Source organism: Bos indicus, chromosome 5, assembly GCF_029378745.1.
Source record: "Bos indicus isolate NIAB-ARS_2022 breed Sahiwal x Tharparkar chromosome 5, NIAB-ARS_B.indTharparkar_mat_pri_1.0, whole genome shotgun sequence".
Lineage (NCBI taxonomy): Eukaryota > Metazoa > Chordata > Mammalia > Artiodactyla > Bovidae > Bos > Bos indicus.
In genome coordinates this window covers 111,901,728-111,918,064 of record NC_091764.1, presented here as the reverse complement: position 1 = coordinate 111,918,064, position 16,337 = coordinate 111,901,728, and the positions used below count along the sequence as shown (strand labels likewise).

General features: G+C 55.8%; 1 protein-coding gene across 1 annotated transcript in view; it reads right to left on the bottom strand.

Annotated features, from left to right (window-relative positions):
* Window positions 1-3,390: 3,390 nt before the first annotated feature.
* The window catches only part of FAM83F (family with sequence similarity 83 member F), a 36,062-nt gene continuing 23,115 nt past the window's right edge, over window positions 3,391-16,337 (bottom strand). The window contains exons 2-5 of the mRNA XM_019961841.2: window positions 14,873-15,040; window positions 14,238-14,359; window positions 12,704-13,395; window positions 3,391-5,010 (exon numbers count right to left, since the gene is read on the bottom strand). Of these exons, the coding sequence (XP_019817400.2) occupies window positions 4,961-5,010; window positions 12,704-13,395; window positions 14,238-14,359; window positions 14,873-15,040 (1,032 nt within the window). The 3' untranslated portion in view covers window positions 3,391-4,960. The remainder of the gene's footprint in view (window positions 5,011-12,703; window positions 13,396-14,237; window positions 14,360-14,872; window positions 15,041-16,337) is intronic.

Below are 16,337 nucleotides of genomic sequence, written 5' to 3'. Positions count from 1 at the left end.
CCCACATGTATGAGCCTGACTTATTCTCTGCATCACGTGGCTGTCAAGTGTTCAATCATCAAATGAGTCGTTACTAAGGAGATACTGAGGATGTGATGGTGAGGCAGAAAGATGGTGTCCTGTCTCCAGGCACAGAATGGGTGTGTATCATTTCAGGCAGAAGCATAGAGTGGGGAGTGGGAGGCAGGGCCTCCCTCATTTCAGAGCCGGGAGGGCAGAAGCTTCACAGAGGAGGGTTGAGTCAGTCAGACCTGTCCAACTTTTCAAAGCCTTCAGGCTGATCCAGCGATGCCCTCCTCCCTGCCTCCCCACCCCCGCACCCCAGAGAACATGCTAACATCCACCCCACCACCTCCTAAGGTGCACGTCCTCTCCACCTTGGCCTGGCTCAGCTTCCTGAACCCAGGGTGCCTGTTCTGCACCACACCTCCTTCTGCTGCTGCAACAGCAGTGCAGACAATGACAGTGACAGCCGCTGGGTCCTCCAGGCGGGAAGGACGGTGGCGCACAGCCAGGCGATAAACTATACGCACAGCGCACGGCAGGGCTAATTAGCTGCTAAGGGGGCTTCGTCAGTGTTTACTCGGAACGTGTCATGGCACCCCAAGGAGCAGTCCCCACTGGCCCGTGTGGAGGAGGGTGGATGTCTCTCTGCTGTCAGCCCTGGCTGCCTTTGGAGGTGGGGATGTGGCTGGGCAACACACAGTGTCCAACGGTGCTGTCTGTGTAGGACTTTAACCGAGACTGAAGGAAGGGGGACAGATTGGGAGGAAACGTGGCAGGGTTGAGTAGAGTAAGACAGATGTGGCACACAAACACACCTGTTCTGGGGAGTCCAAGGCGGGGACAAGCTTAGTTAGGTAACTAGAATGAAGATGGAAGATGCTATTGTGTCAGTCACAGAAAGCAAAATCTTTGGCAAGTCAACCAGTCTCTCTGGGCCAAAGTGTCCTGTCAAACAAAAGGAATGGTTTTGCAGGAGGTATGCCCAGGAAAGCAGCCCAGGGAGGAGCACGTGGCCTTTTCAACTGAGCTCAAAGAGCTCTTTTTCAACTGGAACGATTTTAACCCCCAGGGATACTTGGCAACTTCGGGAGCTATCTTTTGGTGGTCTCACCTGAAGGGTGCTGTGGCTTCCCTGGTGACTCAGACAGTAGAGTCTGCCTGCAATGCGGGACACCTGGGTTCGATCCCTGGGTTGGGAAGATCCCCTGGAGGAGGTCATGGCAACCCACTCCAGTATTCTTGCCTAGAGAATGCCATGGACAGAGGAGCCCGGCGGGCTACAGTCCACGGGGTCGCAAAGAGCTGGACATGACAGAGTGACTAACACTTCCGTTGTGAAGGTGCTACTGGCGGTCAGCAGGGAGAGGCTGGGGCGCTGCTAGGCATTCTACCACGTGTAGGACAGACCCTCTCCCAGCAGAGAATCTGGGGTCCCAGGTGTCACTGGTGTTGCAGGCAGGAAGCCCTGAGCCAGAGGAGCAGACTTGGATCTGCGGTGCTGTGGGACTGTGAACAGTGTCCTCTTGGTCTGAAAAACAGAAGTGGTTAAGATCTGAATTGCTTATCACACAACTTTGTGAGGCTCAGTCTCCAGAATGGGAGGCTCCAGGCTTTGTGAGGCTCCAGGCTCAGAACGGGAAAACTTCCTGTTCACTTTGGAAAGGACCTTTCCCTGAACTTTTTCTTAGTTCGAAACCTGCGGGTGTGGGACTTCCCTGGTGGTTCAATGGCCAAGACTCTGCCATCCCAATACAGGGGGCTGGGGTTTGATCCCTGGTCAGGGAACTAGATCCCTGGTCAGGGAACTGAACTGGAGATCCTTCAGGGGGAGAAAGAAAAACAATCCTGCATGCCGCAACCAAGACCTGGCACAGCCAAATAAGTAAATAAATATAAAAAAGGAAGAACAAGACCTTTGGGTAACTGAAGCACCCAGCACAGTGACTGACATATAGGAGGTGTTCATAAGTTAAAAAGAGAAAAAAAAGTCACAGCAAAAACAAAAAACAGCCCCCACCCCCTTCTGGTCCCATTTGCTCCCTATCTCAAGGCTGCCTTCTTGGTCTAGCCTTTCTATTGGGGTCCACATAGGCACAGAGTGGTGCTGTTGGCTGAGACCATCTCAAAAGCCCCCCTGAAGGATCAGGGCTAACCAGACCCTGAGGGTGGCTGACAAGGGAGACTGGGAAGTTTCACCAAATGTCAAGGGCAAGCCCCCCCACCCCTAACCCCTGTGCAGGGGTCCCGCCTTCTCGCTCCAATGGGGCGAGGCCTCAGACCTCAAGGGCCTCTGCTCCCCCGAGGCTGGCCTCTCAGGGGGCTGTGCCGGTTGGTGGCACTCGGTCTACAGAGGCTGCACTCTGACAGTGGGCAGCTTGGCGACTGGGGTGAGGTGGGGGCCACGAAGCCAGGCCCTGCACCCAGAGCACTGTTTCTTCCCCGTTCCTCCTGGAGCCCTTCTGACGTCACCAGCCTTCTGGAAGCTGCTGTGGAGGGACCAAGGGCATGATCCATCCTTGAACTTGCCGTCCAACTGGGAAGGCCAGATGTCCCTTTGAGATTTGATGACAGAAGGGATATTTCACCAAGTGTGCACAAGTGCTGGAACCGAGAAGCTGAGAGGCAGAACGGAGGGGCTGGAGCTCAGGCAGACAAGCTGCTTTTACGACTCCAGGGTCCTCAGCCATGAGGCCAGCTCACCCGAACCTCTGTAAGGACAGGGAGAGGTGTCCCGTCACAGGCCAGCGTTCTTCCCGGGACACTGTGCTGCGTCCTCCTCAACACGTGGTCTCCCACCCCGCTTGGCTTCTCTGAAGAGAGTGAGAATCACCCTGGGCTGGCTCAGCGAGAAGCTGGGGCAGGATGGACGGCCTGGCTCAAGGCTACAGAGACTTGGGACTTCCAGTCTGGAGCCTCCTGCATGTCAGGGGAGGGGAGGGAACTGGGCCTGCTTTGGGTGGGAGACAGGAAAAAGATTTGGTGGGCTTGCTTAGCTCAGCTAGTAAAGAATCCACCTACAATGAGAGAGTCCTGGGTTCAATCCCTGGGTTGGGAAGATCCCCTGGAGGAGGAAAAGGCTACCCACTCCAGTATTCTGGCCTGGAGAATTCCATGGACTGGATAGCCCATGGGGTCACAAAGAGTGGGACACGACTGAGTGACTTTCACTTTCACTTCTTCTCGTAGGGGAGGCACAGACAGCCCTTGGCACAATCACTTAGGAGCCGGTCCCTTCCTCTGGCCGCCAGAGGTGTCCACTCTGCCCACCAAGGGCACTCTCTCCACACAGACACCTTGAGCTGAGGTGTAGCCCCCTCCCCCCACCTTGTTTGCCACCTCCCCGCTCTTTTCCCCTCTAGAACAAGCAGGGCCATGTCGCCAGGCCTTGGTGCATAAGGAAACAGTTCCCAGGAAGTGTTTAATCTCACACAAGCTCAGGGAGTGGGGGGATCAGGTCCCTTGGCCCCCTACCCGCCTCGGGAACCAGGTCCTCCCTTCCTTCCCCTGCCCCTCCTCCCGCCCACCTGGGAGGCCAGGCTCCTCTCAGAGGATGCTCGGGGCTCCCCTGCTCCCACTGCCACCAAGTGCCGGTGTCCGCGCCACCGGAGCATCTGGACCCTCCCCAAGGTGCTGCCGGTGCCCAGCGTTTTGCAGAAGGAAAGAGGCGAGGACCAGAGTTTGGCTCAGAAGTAGGAGGCTGGGAGAGGCTGAGCGTGGTGCTTTCGCAGTTGCCGTAGCCCTGGGCTCTCCAGGCCCCCCAGCAACCCGGCCCGAGGCGGGGCCAGCTCAGCCCCTGTGGTCCGGCAGTTTCTCTGCTGTCCACTCCCCAGTTCTCTCTGCAGATCTGCTCAGTCACACATATGAAGAGGGGGCGGTGTGCGATTTTCAGCTGGTCTTCCTGGCCTGGCATTGTGGCATTTAGGCCAGGGCTCTTAGAAGCCAGTAAGGCTGAGGCACCTCAGTACAGTCTGGCTTTGGCAGGAGGCCAAGGCTGGTCTTTGGCCAACGTGTAACCACAGAAGGCACGTACATCCTGGCTGGTGAGGGGGACTGAGGGCAAGCCCTGGGTCCTGGGGTGGAGGGAGGGCAAGCACTCCAGAAGGTGGCCCAGCCTCCCACACCACCAGAGCATCAGCCAGGGTCTCCCTGCGTTGGGGCTGCAATCAAGGCACAAAAGGGGAGGAGGGCCTCAGGTAAAGGCACTCGGGGAACCACCACATTGGCTTGCAGCGCCCAAGGAGAACTGGACCATTCAGGATGGTGCTGCGGAGGGAAGGGAGACCCCAGCACCAGGGCTCTCAAAATGGCAGGGTCAAATTCTGCCCTTGATCCACGCAGAGTCTAGAGTAGGAGCCTGCAGGGACAGGCCAGGAAGGCCTCAGCTCCAAGCTCCAAGCCCCCAGCCCCCAGCCCCCAGCCCCCAGCCCCTAGCCATCCTCGCTGAGTCTCCCACCTTGAGTTCAGAAGCTCAAGTGAGACCGGGTTCTTGGCTCAGAGCCCTGTCCTTGTCCCTTCTATTCCACCAGACCTCTTGGGGAACCAGCAGCACCAGGAAGCCCAGGGAAGGAGAGGCCGGGGGACTGGAGCTGCTCCAGAGAGCCCATCACATTCAGGTATAAAGATGTAGGCGCACCCCACCTGGGGGCCTGCAGGGCAAGGCTAGCCCAGGGGAGGCAGCGGGCTGGGCATAAATGAGAGCAGACACTAGTGAAGCTTCCACTTCATGTAAACAAGTGGTGAGCCCGGCCTGGCCACGACAGTCTTGTGGAGGTGTGCAGTTGACTTGAGATGCTGCAGGTCCTCACATCCAGGATACAGAGTCCCTGAGGCCAGGATGGAGGCTGCTGGGTGGAAGGCCAGTAGGGTCGGATGTGCAAACTGGCGCAGAGTTTGAACTGTGTCTCCACAGGACAGGACGGGGCATCCACAGGTCCTCCGACAGCTGGCTCGTGGCTCAGGAGATCACGCAGTTGCTATTCTTGCCAGGACTGGGACTGCCTTTACCTGCAGAGACAAGGGACACAGGTGAGGGGGGTGTAGGTGAAGCACTCACTGGCTGGCCTCCAGCGCCTCTCCTGTGCACTGCCCACACCTCAAATTTGGGTGCTGGGGTCACTGTCTCCCTCCCTGGCTACTGAAACCAGCTCATAGGATCCTTAGGAAAGCAAAATGAAAGGTCCTGTCCTGATGGCCTTATGAAGACCACCTCTGGTTGGGACATCAAGGGATCTGCCATCTCTTGGCCTCAACAGGGTGGTTTGTGCATGCGTGTTCAGTCATGTCCGACTCTTTGCGACCCCGTGGACTGCAGTCTGCCAGGCTCCTCTGTCCATGGAATTCTCCAGGCAAGAATACTGGAGTGGGTTGCCATTTCCTACTCCAGGGGATCTTCCTGACCCAGGGATTGAACCTGCGTCTCCTGCATTGGCAGGTGGGTTCTTCACTGCCGAGCCACTCTGGAAGCCCCAGCAGGGGCTGGCCTGCACGGTGGCACAGACCCCAGGCTTAGAGGGCACAAGGAACACCTTTCATCAGGAGGAAAGAAGGGGGAGCAAGGCACAGCTCTCCTCTTCCCAGGCCCCTTCCATGCGCTTCCACTGCCTTTACATCCCAGGCGGAGGCCAGCTGGGTTCCTGCCCTCAGACCAGCATCCCGTTGCTGCGAGGAGCCCTCCTGGGGTACTGACTGCCTCCGTGCTTTTTCCTCTGGTTCCTCTCCACACCACCAGGGCCAGAGTCACCTCCTGGCGCTCACACCACCTTCCTGTATCACCTCAGCTGTGAATTTCATGGAGGTGGCGTTGGCCTCCTCTCCTGGGCCATTAACAAGAATGACGCTGAACAGGTCCGAGTAGAGCCCTTCCCCTGCCTAGCTGGGTGGAACCCAGGCCTTGGGACTCTCTGAGGGTCCAGCTGAGCCTCCCTGGAGGCCATCTGAGAGCAGATGGAGCACTGAGGAGGTACGAGGGGAGTCGGACAACTGTGTCCACCAGCCTGTGGCTCCAAGGGGCCCAAAGCTGGGTGGTCCTCCAGTCTCCATCCTCCTGGGTTGCTGAGGCTGCCTCTGGGGCCCTCCGTGTCACACAGTCCCATCACTTTGTCCACTGCTGCACCAGGAACTTAGGACAGTGTCTGGCACAGAGCAGACAGTGCACAGATATACATTTGCTGAAAACAATGAACAATCAGGTAGAGGCAAGCTACGTAAGTTCAGATCAGTTCAGTCGCTCAGTCGTGTCTGACTCTTTGTGACCCCATGAACTGCAGTACGCCAGGCCTCCCCGTCCATCACCAACTCCTGGAGTCCACCCAAACCCATGTCCATCGAGTCGGTGATGCCATCCCACCATCTCATCCTCTGTCATCCCCTTCTCCTCCTGCCCTCAATCTTTCCGAGCATCAGGGTCTTTTCAAATAAATCAGCTCTTCGCATGAGGTGGCCAAAGTACTGGAGTTTCAGCTTCAGCATCGGTCCTTTCAATGAATATTCAGGACTGATTTCCTTTAGGATGGACTGGTTGGATCTCCTTGCAGTCCAAGAGACTCTCAAGAGTCTTCTCCAACACCACAGTTCAAAAGCATCAATTCTTCCCTGCTCAGCTTTCTTTATAGTCCAACTCTCACATCCATAAATGACCACTGGAAAAACCATAGCCTTGACTAGACGGACCTTTGTTGGCAAAGTAATGTCTCTGCTTTTGAATATGCTGTCTAGATCGGTCATAACTTCCCTTCCAAGGAGTAAGCATCTTTTAATTTCATTGCTGCAATCACCATCTGCAGTGATTTTGGAGCCCAGAAAAATAGTCAGCCACTGTTTCCACTGTTTCCCCATCTATTTGCCATGAAGTGATGGGACCAGATGTCATGACCTTAGTTTTCTGAATGTTGAGCTTTAAGCCAACTTTTTCACTCTCCTCTTTCACTTTCATCAAGAGGCTCTTTAGTTCTTCTTCACTTTCTGCCATAAGGGTTGTGTTATCTGCATATCTGAGGTTATTGATATTTCTCCCGGCAATCTTGATTCCAACTTATGCTTCCTCCAGCCCAGCGTTTCTCATGATGTACTCTGCATATAAGTTAAATAAGCAGGGTGACAATACACAGCCTTGACGTACTCCTTTTCCTATTTGGAATCAGTCTGTTATTCTATGTCCAGTTCTAACTGTTGCTTCCTGACCTGCATATAGATTTCTCAAGAGGCAGGTCAGGTGCTCTGGTATTCCCATCTCTTTTAGAATTTTCCACAGTTTATTGTGATCCACACAGTCAAAGGCTTTGGCATAGTCAATAAAGCAGAAATAGATGTTTTTCTGGAACTCTCTTGCTTTTTCCATGATCCAGTGGATGTTGGCAATTTGATCTCTGGTTCCTCTGCCTTTTCCAAAACCAGCTTGAACATCTGGAGGTTCACGGTTCACGTATTGCTGAAGCTTGGCTTGGAGCATTTTAAGCATTACTTTACTAGCGTGTGAGATGAGTGCAATTGTGCGGTAGTTTGATCATTCTTCGGCATTGCCTTTCTTTGGGATTGGAATGAAAACTGACCTTTTCCAGTCCTGTGGCCACTGCTGAGTTTTCCAAATTTGCTGGCATATTGAGTGCAGCACTTTCACAGCATCATCTTGCAGGATTTGAAATTGCTCAACTGGAATTCCATCACCTCCACTAGCTGTGTTTGTAGTGATGCTTCCTAAGGCCCACTTGACTTCACATTCCAGGATGTCTGGCTCTAGGTGAATGATCACACCATTGTGATTATCTGGGTCATGAAGATCTTTTTTGTACAGTTCTTCTGTGTATTCTTGCCACCTCTTCTTAATATCTTCTGCTTCTGTTAGGTCCCTACCATTTCTGTCCTTTATTGAGCCCATCTTTGCATGAAATGTTCCCTTGGTATCTCTAATTTTCTTGAAGAGATCTCTAGTCTTTCCCATTCTATTGTTTTCCTCTATTTCTTTGCATTGATCACTGAGGAAGGCTTTCTTATCTCTCCTTGCTATTCTTTGGAACTCTGCATTCAAATGGGTATATCTTTCCTTTCCTCCTTTACTTTTCACTTCCTTCTTTTCACAGCTATTTGTAAGGCCTCCTCAGGCAGCCATTTTGCCTTTTTGCATTTCTTTTTCTTGGGGATGGTCTTGATTCCTGTCTCCTGTACAATGTCACGAACTTCCATCCATAGTTCATCAGGCATTCTGTCTATCAGATCTAGCCCCTTAAATCTATTTCTCACTTCTACTATATAGTCATAAAGGATTTGATTTAGGTCATACCTAAATGGTCTAGTGGTTTTCCCTACTTTCTTCAATTTCAGTCTGAATTTGGCAATAAGGAGTTCCTGATCCGAAGCTATGTAAGGGTTCATGCCAATACTAACAGCAAGAGCAACCACAGTGGCATCAGCGGATGGTGACTGGGGGACGTATGTGCCTTTACCCATGCAGATGGTGACAGAAGCCCTGGCCGGGCCCAAGAGAAACCAGCAAGGCAGGAGATTCTGACATCTGCCAACGGGACCAAGGACACCCGCTTCTTTGCTAGAGCCCAGTGGGATTAGCTCCTTGAAGGATCCTCAGTCAGCTCCCCTCGTCTGTGCCACGTGACCGAGGCCCTGGCTGGTGGTGGTGCTCAGGTTTATGGAATCAGAGTGCAGTCTGAGAACATCAGCTGAGGCCTGACCTCAGGTTTGTTGTGGTTTAGTCACTAAGTCATATCCAACTGTTTGTGACCCCACAGACTGTAGCCCGCCAGGCTTCTCTGTTCATGGGATTTTTCAGGCAAGAATACTGGAGTAGGTTGCCATTTCCTTCTCCAGGGGATCTTTCTGACTCAGGGATCAAACTTGCGTCTCCTGCCTTGGCAGGCGGATTCTCTACCTCTGAGCCACAGGGGAAGCCCTCCTGAGCTCAGGTCTGACACTGAGTGTTGAAACTCCATCTTGACAAGACAGCTGTTGAGGACGCTCACCCTGGAACTGGAGGCCTGGCCCCTTAAGGATCCCTGAACCCTGGCACTCTGAAGACTGGCATTTACCCAGCCTTCCATCCCACACAGGGGACCAGACCACCACCCGGAAAATGACACAGGCAAATCTGAAATCTGGGAGCCTAGCGAGCACAGCCCTAGGAGCCAGCCCACACTGCCAGCCAGGGTGGCCCATCCACGCGTGCATCAGGGGACCTGGGAGAGCCCTGGAAAGGGCTGACTGCACCTGCGGCTGCAGTCACGGCACGGAACTCTGGGAACAAAAGCCTGGGCTCTGGACTTCCCTGGTGGCCCACAGGTTAATTAAAACTCTGTGCTTCCAGTGCAGGGGGTGTAGATTTGATCCCTGGTGGGGGAAGCTGGGATCCCACATGCCGTGCAGTGCAACAACCAAAAATAATAATAAATTTAAAAGCCTGGGTTCAGGGGCCCTTGGAAAAGGGTGACCCAGAGGCACTCTCCTCTTCCTCTGCACCTGTGGGCACTTGGGGGAGAGTCAGCCATGTGTCCAGGCCTCTGGCCCTTCCAAACTGCCTTTAAAGACAGAGGGAAGATGCCTACCCTAACCCTCCAGAGACCACATGACTCTTTGTGTGAGGCCCTGGGAGGCTCTCCTTCATGGCCGTGGACACAGGGCCTCGCCTCTCTGCACCTCTGGGGTCTCATCTGTAAAACGACGCCATCAGGTGGGGCGGCCACGCGAGGGCGTTCAGCACCGTGTCCACCCAGCACACTCCAGGTGCCCAGCCAAAGCCTGTGCCTCCCTTCCTCCTCTTACCCTGCTGCACAAAAGTGCTGGCTGTGTCCCAGGGATTTCTCCAGGGGGACTAAGGGTGGGGGGCTTCAGGACACCACCTGGAACCTCCTCCCCTGACCCGGCAGCCCCCAAGGGCAGAGCCTTGTCACCGGATCTGCTGCTCCGAGGGCCCCTGCATGGGACAACCCTCAGACAACACTGTTTAAAATGCAGATTTCTGAGCCCAGCCCAGCGGGACCTACTCCTCTCTCTTTTCACCAGCCTTTCCAGTGACTGCGGTCCCCTGAGGTGGGGTCTCTGCCCCAGAATCCAGAGCTCCTGGATAGGCGCAGGTGGCCGGCTCAGGGAAGATGCTGACAGGCGCCAAGCGCAGGGCCAAGGAGAAAAACCGCAAGGAAAGGGCGCTTGGCTCCCACCAGTAGAGGGAGCTGTGGACCTTCAAACCACCTGGCCGCCCGCAGCCAGACCGCCAGACCCGAAGGAAGGGATTTCAGAAGGCTCTCCCGGGGGCCCGCACTTGGGTGTGCAAAACTCTGCACGCTGTTTGACAACTGTATACTTCTTATCAAGCAGTTTTACAGGCTGTCAGCTCTCAGCCTTCCTGTTTTTCTCTCTTTCACCCACTCTGTCATTGGCCCGGGCTCTCTCCCTTGACAAGAGGGCAACAGAGACAGAAAGGACGGAGTCAGAACCAGAGCTCAAAAAGGGGCCTCTGGACCAGCCTCCTCCCCAACCCCACAGGCTCAACCCCTCTCTCCTCTTCTTAACCAGGAAACAGCCCTGGGGAGGTGAAAGGATGTGTGCCGGCTTTGGGGAGCCAGGTACTGGGAGCCGACATCCATCCGATAGCTGTTCTGATGGTACTCTCAGTGTTCACAGGAGGAGAGGGGTCCGTTCCTTGGAGGGACCCTAAGGGAGCAGCTAACGTGATTTCCTCCCTGATGGCAGTTCCATGCATGCTAGGATTGCTAGTTCCAACATCAGGGACCCCCGTCTGTCGGTAACCTGACCCTCTGGCACGTGAAGTCCTGCTAATAAGCTTTTGCTGCCTGACAGGAGGCACTAAACCAGTCAAACATTTGTGAGGCTGAAGGCCACCCAAAGGGCCTTTGGGGAGGAGAATCTGTGCTTCCTGCCCTGCCTTCCAGAGGAAAGGCCTCACGAGGGGCTTGAATTCCAGGTCCTCAGGGCTGGCTGCCTGTCCAGGTATGCAGACACTGTGCTGGATGAGGCCGCCCTGCGTGTCTCCTAAGGGGCGAAGCAGGACTACTGTGATCTTGCTAGACATCCCTGGTATGGGCCGCTGCACTCTTGCCCTTCTCTGTCTGTCTCTGGTTCTCTCTCTGGGTTTCAGGCACTCGGGGGCGGAGCTGGTACAGGGCTGGTCCCTGGCTGCTTGGCTGGCTACCGGCACCCCATGAAAACACTCAAGAGAGCAGCAGCATCAGTGACTGTCCAAGTCACCCAAGCAGGGGCACCTGATGCTGAGACTCACTAAAGGAAACAGGAAGGGAGAAGATGATGGCCTTTTGTTTCTATGGAGACAGCACCTCGGGGTGAGGGGCTGAAGAAACAGAAAGCTTCTATTTCACCTCGAGTCAGGACGTGGCAAACGGTCCCTTTTGTGGTTGGGCCCGCCCCTCCCCTTCCCTTCCCTGCCAGGTGTTCACCATGGCAACCCTTCTTCCAAACAAGCGGTGCAGAGCAGCAGCAGCAGCATCTGGTGTCGGGGGAGCCAGGGAGTCCCGCGGAGATGGGACAGGCCCAGCTCCCCCTCCCTGGCAGGACATGGGCCCTGGCCTGGCTTTGTGTCCTGGCCCCACTACCACTTCCTGTGCCCTGGGACCACGTCACTCACCTCTCTGAGCTTCCACCTGCCACCTCTGTGGTTGTTTTGAGAGCCAAGTAAGAGAGGCCGCGGCACATGGAGGTGCTCAATAAATGCTTCCTGGCTGAATGTAGCTCTAGCCCTGGCACTGCTGTTGTGCCCAAATTCTCGGACACTCCAGGCCTGTCCTAACTCTAAGAGGCACGGACTGAGTACGTAAGGCTCTGGACCAGAGCTGGGGTGTCAATGGAGGGGAAGACCTGCACTCCAGCCAGGGTCAGGTCAAAGCCGGGGCCTGGAGGGGACCCAGGAATCCTGGAACGCAAGGCCCTGCCATCACCCGCCGGACCAGCCAGGGAGCCCAGTCTCACCGCTGCAAAGCCCCACAGCCTGGAGGGAGGGAGAAATCCCAACACGGAAACCCCTTCAATCCCAGAGATGCTGACATGAGAAAAGGTGCTGGCAGCGGCCCTGGCTGTCCCCACCAGCCAGAAAAGGCCACTCTGGAGACCGTTCTAGAGAAAGATAAAGGCCAGGACCTCTAGGGCATCCCAGAGAGACCTCCCTGCCGCCAGAAAGATACCACCAGCAGGGACAATCTGTCCCAGAAGTAAGCAGCGTGGCAAATGCCATTTATCAAATGAACAAAGGGAGGAGTCACGTCCAACTTTTACAAAAGAAATGAGGAAAAGTGGGTCAGGGTATTGGTGGGGTGTGTCTGTCCAGGACAACACCTGATCCAGCAAGGAACGAGACGCTGAGGAGGAGCTCTAGGTTCAGAAGCGGTTTACAGTGGAGATACTCCCCCGGCCTGTGGCACTAGTAACAAGAGCTCCCCAACGACTCCTGTGCCCAGCACTGTCCTGAGCACTTCATGTCCTCGGAGCAACTGGGCCGGACAGGCTCACTCTCCCCCGCCTTTGGAGAAGGGGAACCTGGAGGTCTGATGAGCAGTGCTGGCCCAGGCCACATGCGGGCAGAGGCCAGAGCGGGACGGGGACACGAGAATGGTGGGGCCCAGAGCTCTGTGCTCTCCTGCCCGGAGGCAGCTACTAGAGCAGGCTCAGAGGCCTGGGGAGCCCTGGGGATGGTGCTGGGGGTGGGGGGCGGCGGGACACGACTCACCTGAGACGTCAGCACTGGAGCCCTCGTTGGGCCTCTTCCCCGTCATAAACTCCGCTTCGGCCAAGGCCTTGGGGGAGAGGGCGCTGGCTGTGCCATTGGGTGCCGCGGGCCTCTTGGACCGTCGGCTGAAGATCCTGCTGCCGAAGCGCCTGCCCTCCTTGGCCAGGGTGGCCTCCCCGTTGGCGGCTTCTCCCTTGCCGTTTCGGGCAAGGGCCTCTCGGGGTCTGGACTTCAGGTCCGTGTGCAGGTGGGAGACCCCCCGGGCATCCCTCCGACTCAGCTCTCCTAGGGGCACTGGCTCCACGGGGGGCAGCACCTGCTCCAGGGTGGCCAGGTCGTGCAGGAAGCTCTCCAGGCGCCGGGCCGACTCGCCCTTGCCGCCTTCCTCCTGCCCCTCAGCACGGCCGCTGGCCTCCTGCTGCTGCCGAGCGGCCCAGCGCATCATCTCCCCGGGCGGGGGCCGGCTGCCCGCCACCAGGGCGTACTTGGGGTTGATCAGCTTGCGCGCCACGGTGGAGGAGTAGTGGAGGCCGGGCCTGCCAGCGCCTCCTGCCAGGCCCAGCTGCTGGTACAAGTTCACCTCCTCGGAGATGGCGTACAGCTCCCGGAACTCCACGTCGAAGGGCTCCACGTGCTGCCCCGTCAGGAGGAGGAGGAGGTTCCTGTCCACGTGGGAGGAACTCCAGGTGAAGCTAGAACACGGGGACAGAAAAGCAAGACACATGGTGCCCGGGGCTGCAGCCTCGCCCCGCTGGCTGCCGCCTGGCTAGCCCATCTCAACACCCCCGCCGCCCGGCCCAACCCGATCTACCAGGGAGGCCGGACGCCTTGCTGCCTTGTGCCAGCTGTTTTCCCTCCACAGACCCAAATACTCCCTCGGGTCCAGGTCTTGGCCTCACGTGCAGTAAAGCAGGCAGTGGGTGCAGGGCGAGGGCGAGAAAAGTCAGGCCTGGATCCAAACCTGCTTTCCACTCTGCCTGCCTTGTAAAACAGGGCTCGTGAGGCATGTGGTCAGAGCTGTTGTGAGGCTAAAGTCCAACAACGTATACAGAAGGTTTCTCAGTTCCTGGCACAAACATACATTTAAAAGTAGAATCTGCAGCTGCCACTACTGTTACGAGCATTTCGTTTCTTATTAGTTCTTCTCTGAATTTTTAGAACACACGGCATCTGCAAAGCACCATACTTTAACCATGTGAGAGGGCTGATGCCATTTATTAATTGCTCCATCTGCCAGGGTCTTCTTCCAGCCTCAAAATGCAACCTGCTGCTGTGGACCGTGGAACACGGCAGGCAGTGCTGAATGGTCAACAGAAGTTGACCGTCTTTCTTGAATAGTCCGTCAGCCAGAGAGTTTGAGGGAAGGGGTCGGCCGGGGGGTTATTCTTTGCCATCAGAACAGACTTAGAATATGAGCGGGTCTTAGACTTACGACACGTAGGACTGTGGAGGCTCCAGTCCAGCATCCTTCTGAATGCGAACATTTCTGACCAAGAACAAAGATTCCCCCCGCCCCAACCAGGGCCCAACTCACCTGAAGGATCCAGTGGCCACTTTGTCCCCATCTACCATAAGGAACTTTGACGACAGGGTCCCCTTGACCTTCCCCATGGGCATGTAGAAGCCCACGCCTGTCACAGAGCGGACACGGATGTTCTGTCGGGAAGAGGAGAAGGGCGCTGTCACTCAGGCTGGGAGCCTAGAAGCTCTGTGCCGAGTATCTTCTTGAGTAGAGGACAAGCCCTCTTGTCCACAGGGTCCTGCCTGCTGGCCCCTATCTGTATTTGACTCTGCTTCCTACGGCCGGAGGAGGTCAGCAAGTCTTGCTTTGGGCATGGACGGGCCCAGGGCAGCCCTGGCCTGCTCTCAAAGCTCCTCAGCAGAGAAACACAACCCTACCATCAACCCTGACAGTGACTCTGCGGGCTGAGCACCCAGGACTGGGCCAGAGCCTCCCACCTCAGCTTCAGCAGTCTTGGGATAAAATGTTAAGCTGGGTGTGCAGTTTAGGGTTATCAGTTCACGAGGCAAGGTTTCAGACAGAGGGAAGGGGGCTGGCAGTGCTGCTCACCTGGACCCCTGAACTGGGGAGCAGGCCTAGGAAGGGGCAGAGGGGGTCTCCATCCCACTTCCTTCCCACCCCCCGCCCTGCCCAGGGGTACAACTTACCCGAATACGGAAGTCAGGGAGCTCCAAGCCCTGACACATCTCCAGGAAGTAGTTCACACCTGCCTCATCCAGGATGATATACACGGGGACCCGGCGCTTGGAGGCAGCGTCCACAATGTCTTGGAAGATCTCGCCATCAGTGAAGAGGTCCATGACCACAGCAACGACCTGGGCAGGAACGGGCGCTGGTAAGGCACATGGCGACTGCACCTCTAGAGAGTCACTCTGTGGCCTGCAGAGGACCAGCGGGGCTGGGCTAAGTGGTGCCCAAGAGAGTCAGAAATGCCACCTGCACCACCCCCCCACCTCTGAACACAACTGAGCAGGAGATGGGTGCTCTGCTCTGGGAAATGAAGATGGTGCGGAGGGTGCTGGCCATGCGTCCTTGACAAATCCCCACTGCCTACCCTGGGGGTTTCCCAGCAGCTCTTCAGAAGTCATATTGGGGGAGATCTAGGAGGCTGAGGAGAGCTGGTCCTGATGCCCTTGGGAAATAAGCAGGCTCAAGAGGCTGCAGTCACAGAGATGCGTAGGATGGACCATCACCGCAAGCTGCAGATCTGCTCAGATACGACTTTCTCTGCAGACCTGAGTGCTTTGATGTCCCTGCAGCTGTGCAAAGCCCTGCGCTTCCCTGAGCACAGATCTAGGCAGAGCTCCAGTTGGCTCAGGCTCCCTTGGCCTCCAGGGGTCCAGCCATCCTGCTCCATCCTCAAAACAAGGTCCTTGCCTCTCCTGGCTGTTTAGTCACCAAATCGTGTCTGACTCTTGTGATCCCATGGACTGGAGCCCACCAGGCTCCTCTGTCCATGGGATTCTCCAGTCAAGAATACTGGAGTGGGTTGCCATTTCCTTTGCCAGGGGATCTTCCCAACCCAGGGATCAAACCCAGGTCTCCTGCATTGCAGGCCGATTTTTTAGCATCTGAGCCATGATTTCCAGAAGCCAGTCTTGATTAGTCATCCTGAGAAGGAAGGCCTTCTGCAGCCCGAGGCAGCTTGCCTTTCTTACCTCAGCTGCCTCACTTTCCTATACAAACAAACCTTGTTCCAGGACTTCCCTGGCAGCCCAGTGGTTAAGACTCTGTGCTTCCACTGCGGGGGGCACTGGTTTGATCCCTGGTCAGGGAACTAAGATCTTGCATGCCATGTGGTCAAACAAACAAAAAACCCTTTTTCCACTCCAGAGGCAGGGTTTTCTTGCTGGCCCCAAGCACTGTGTCCGTGATGCAGAGGAAGGGCATGCTTTGGGGTCAGAGAAATCTGATTATAACCACTTTCCATTTCTGTAACCTTAGGTAAGTCCTTTAACCTTGATGAGCCTCTGTTCCCTCATCTGCCAAGTGTGGATACTCGGTACCTGGTACATTTGGCATCAGGATTAGAAATAACATCTGTAAGCATCAAACACAACACCACAATAAATGGTAACCACCGTGTGATCGAAGGAGGCTGCTCATGGTTGT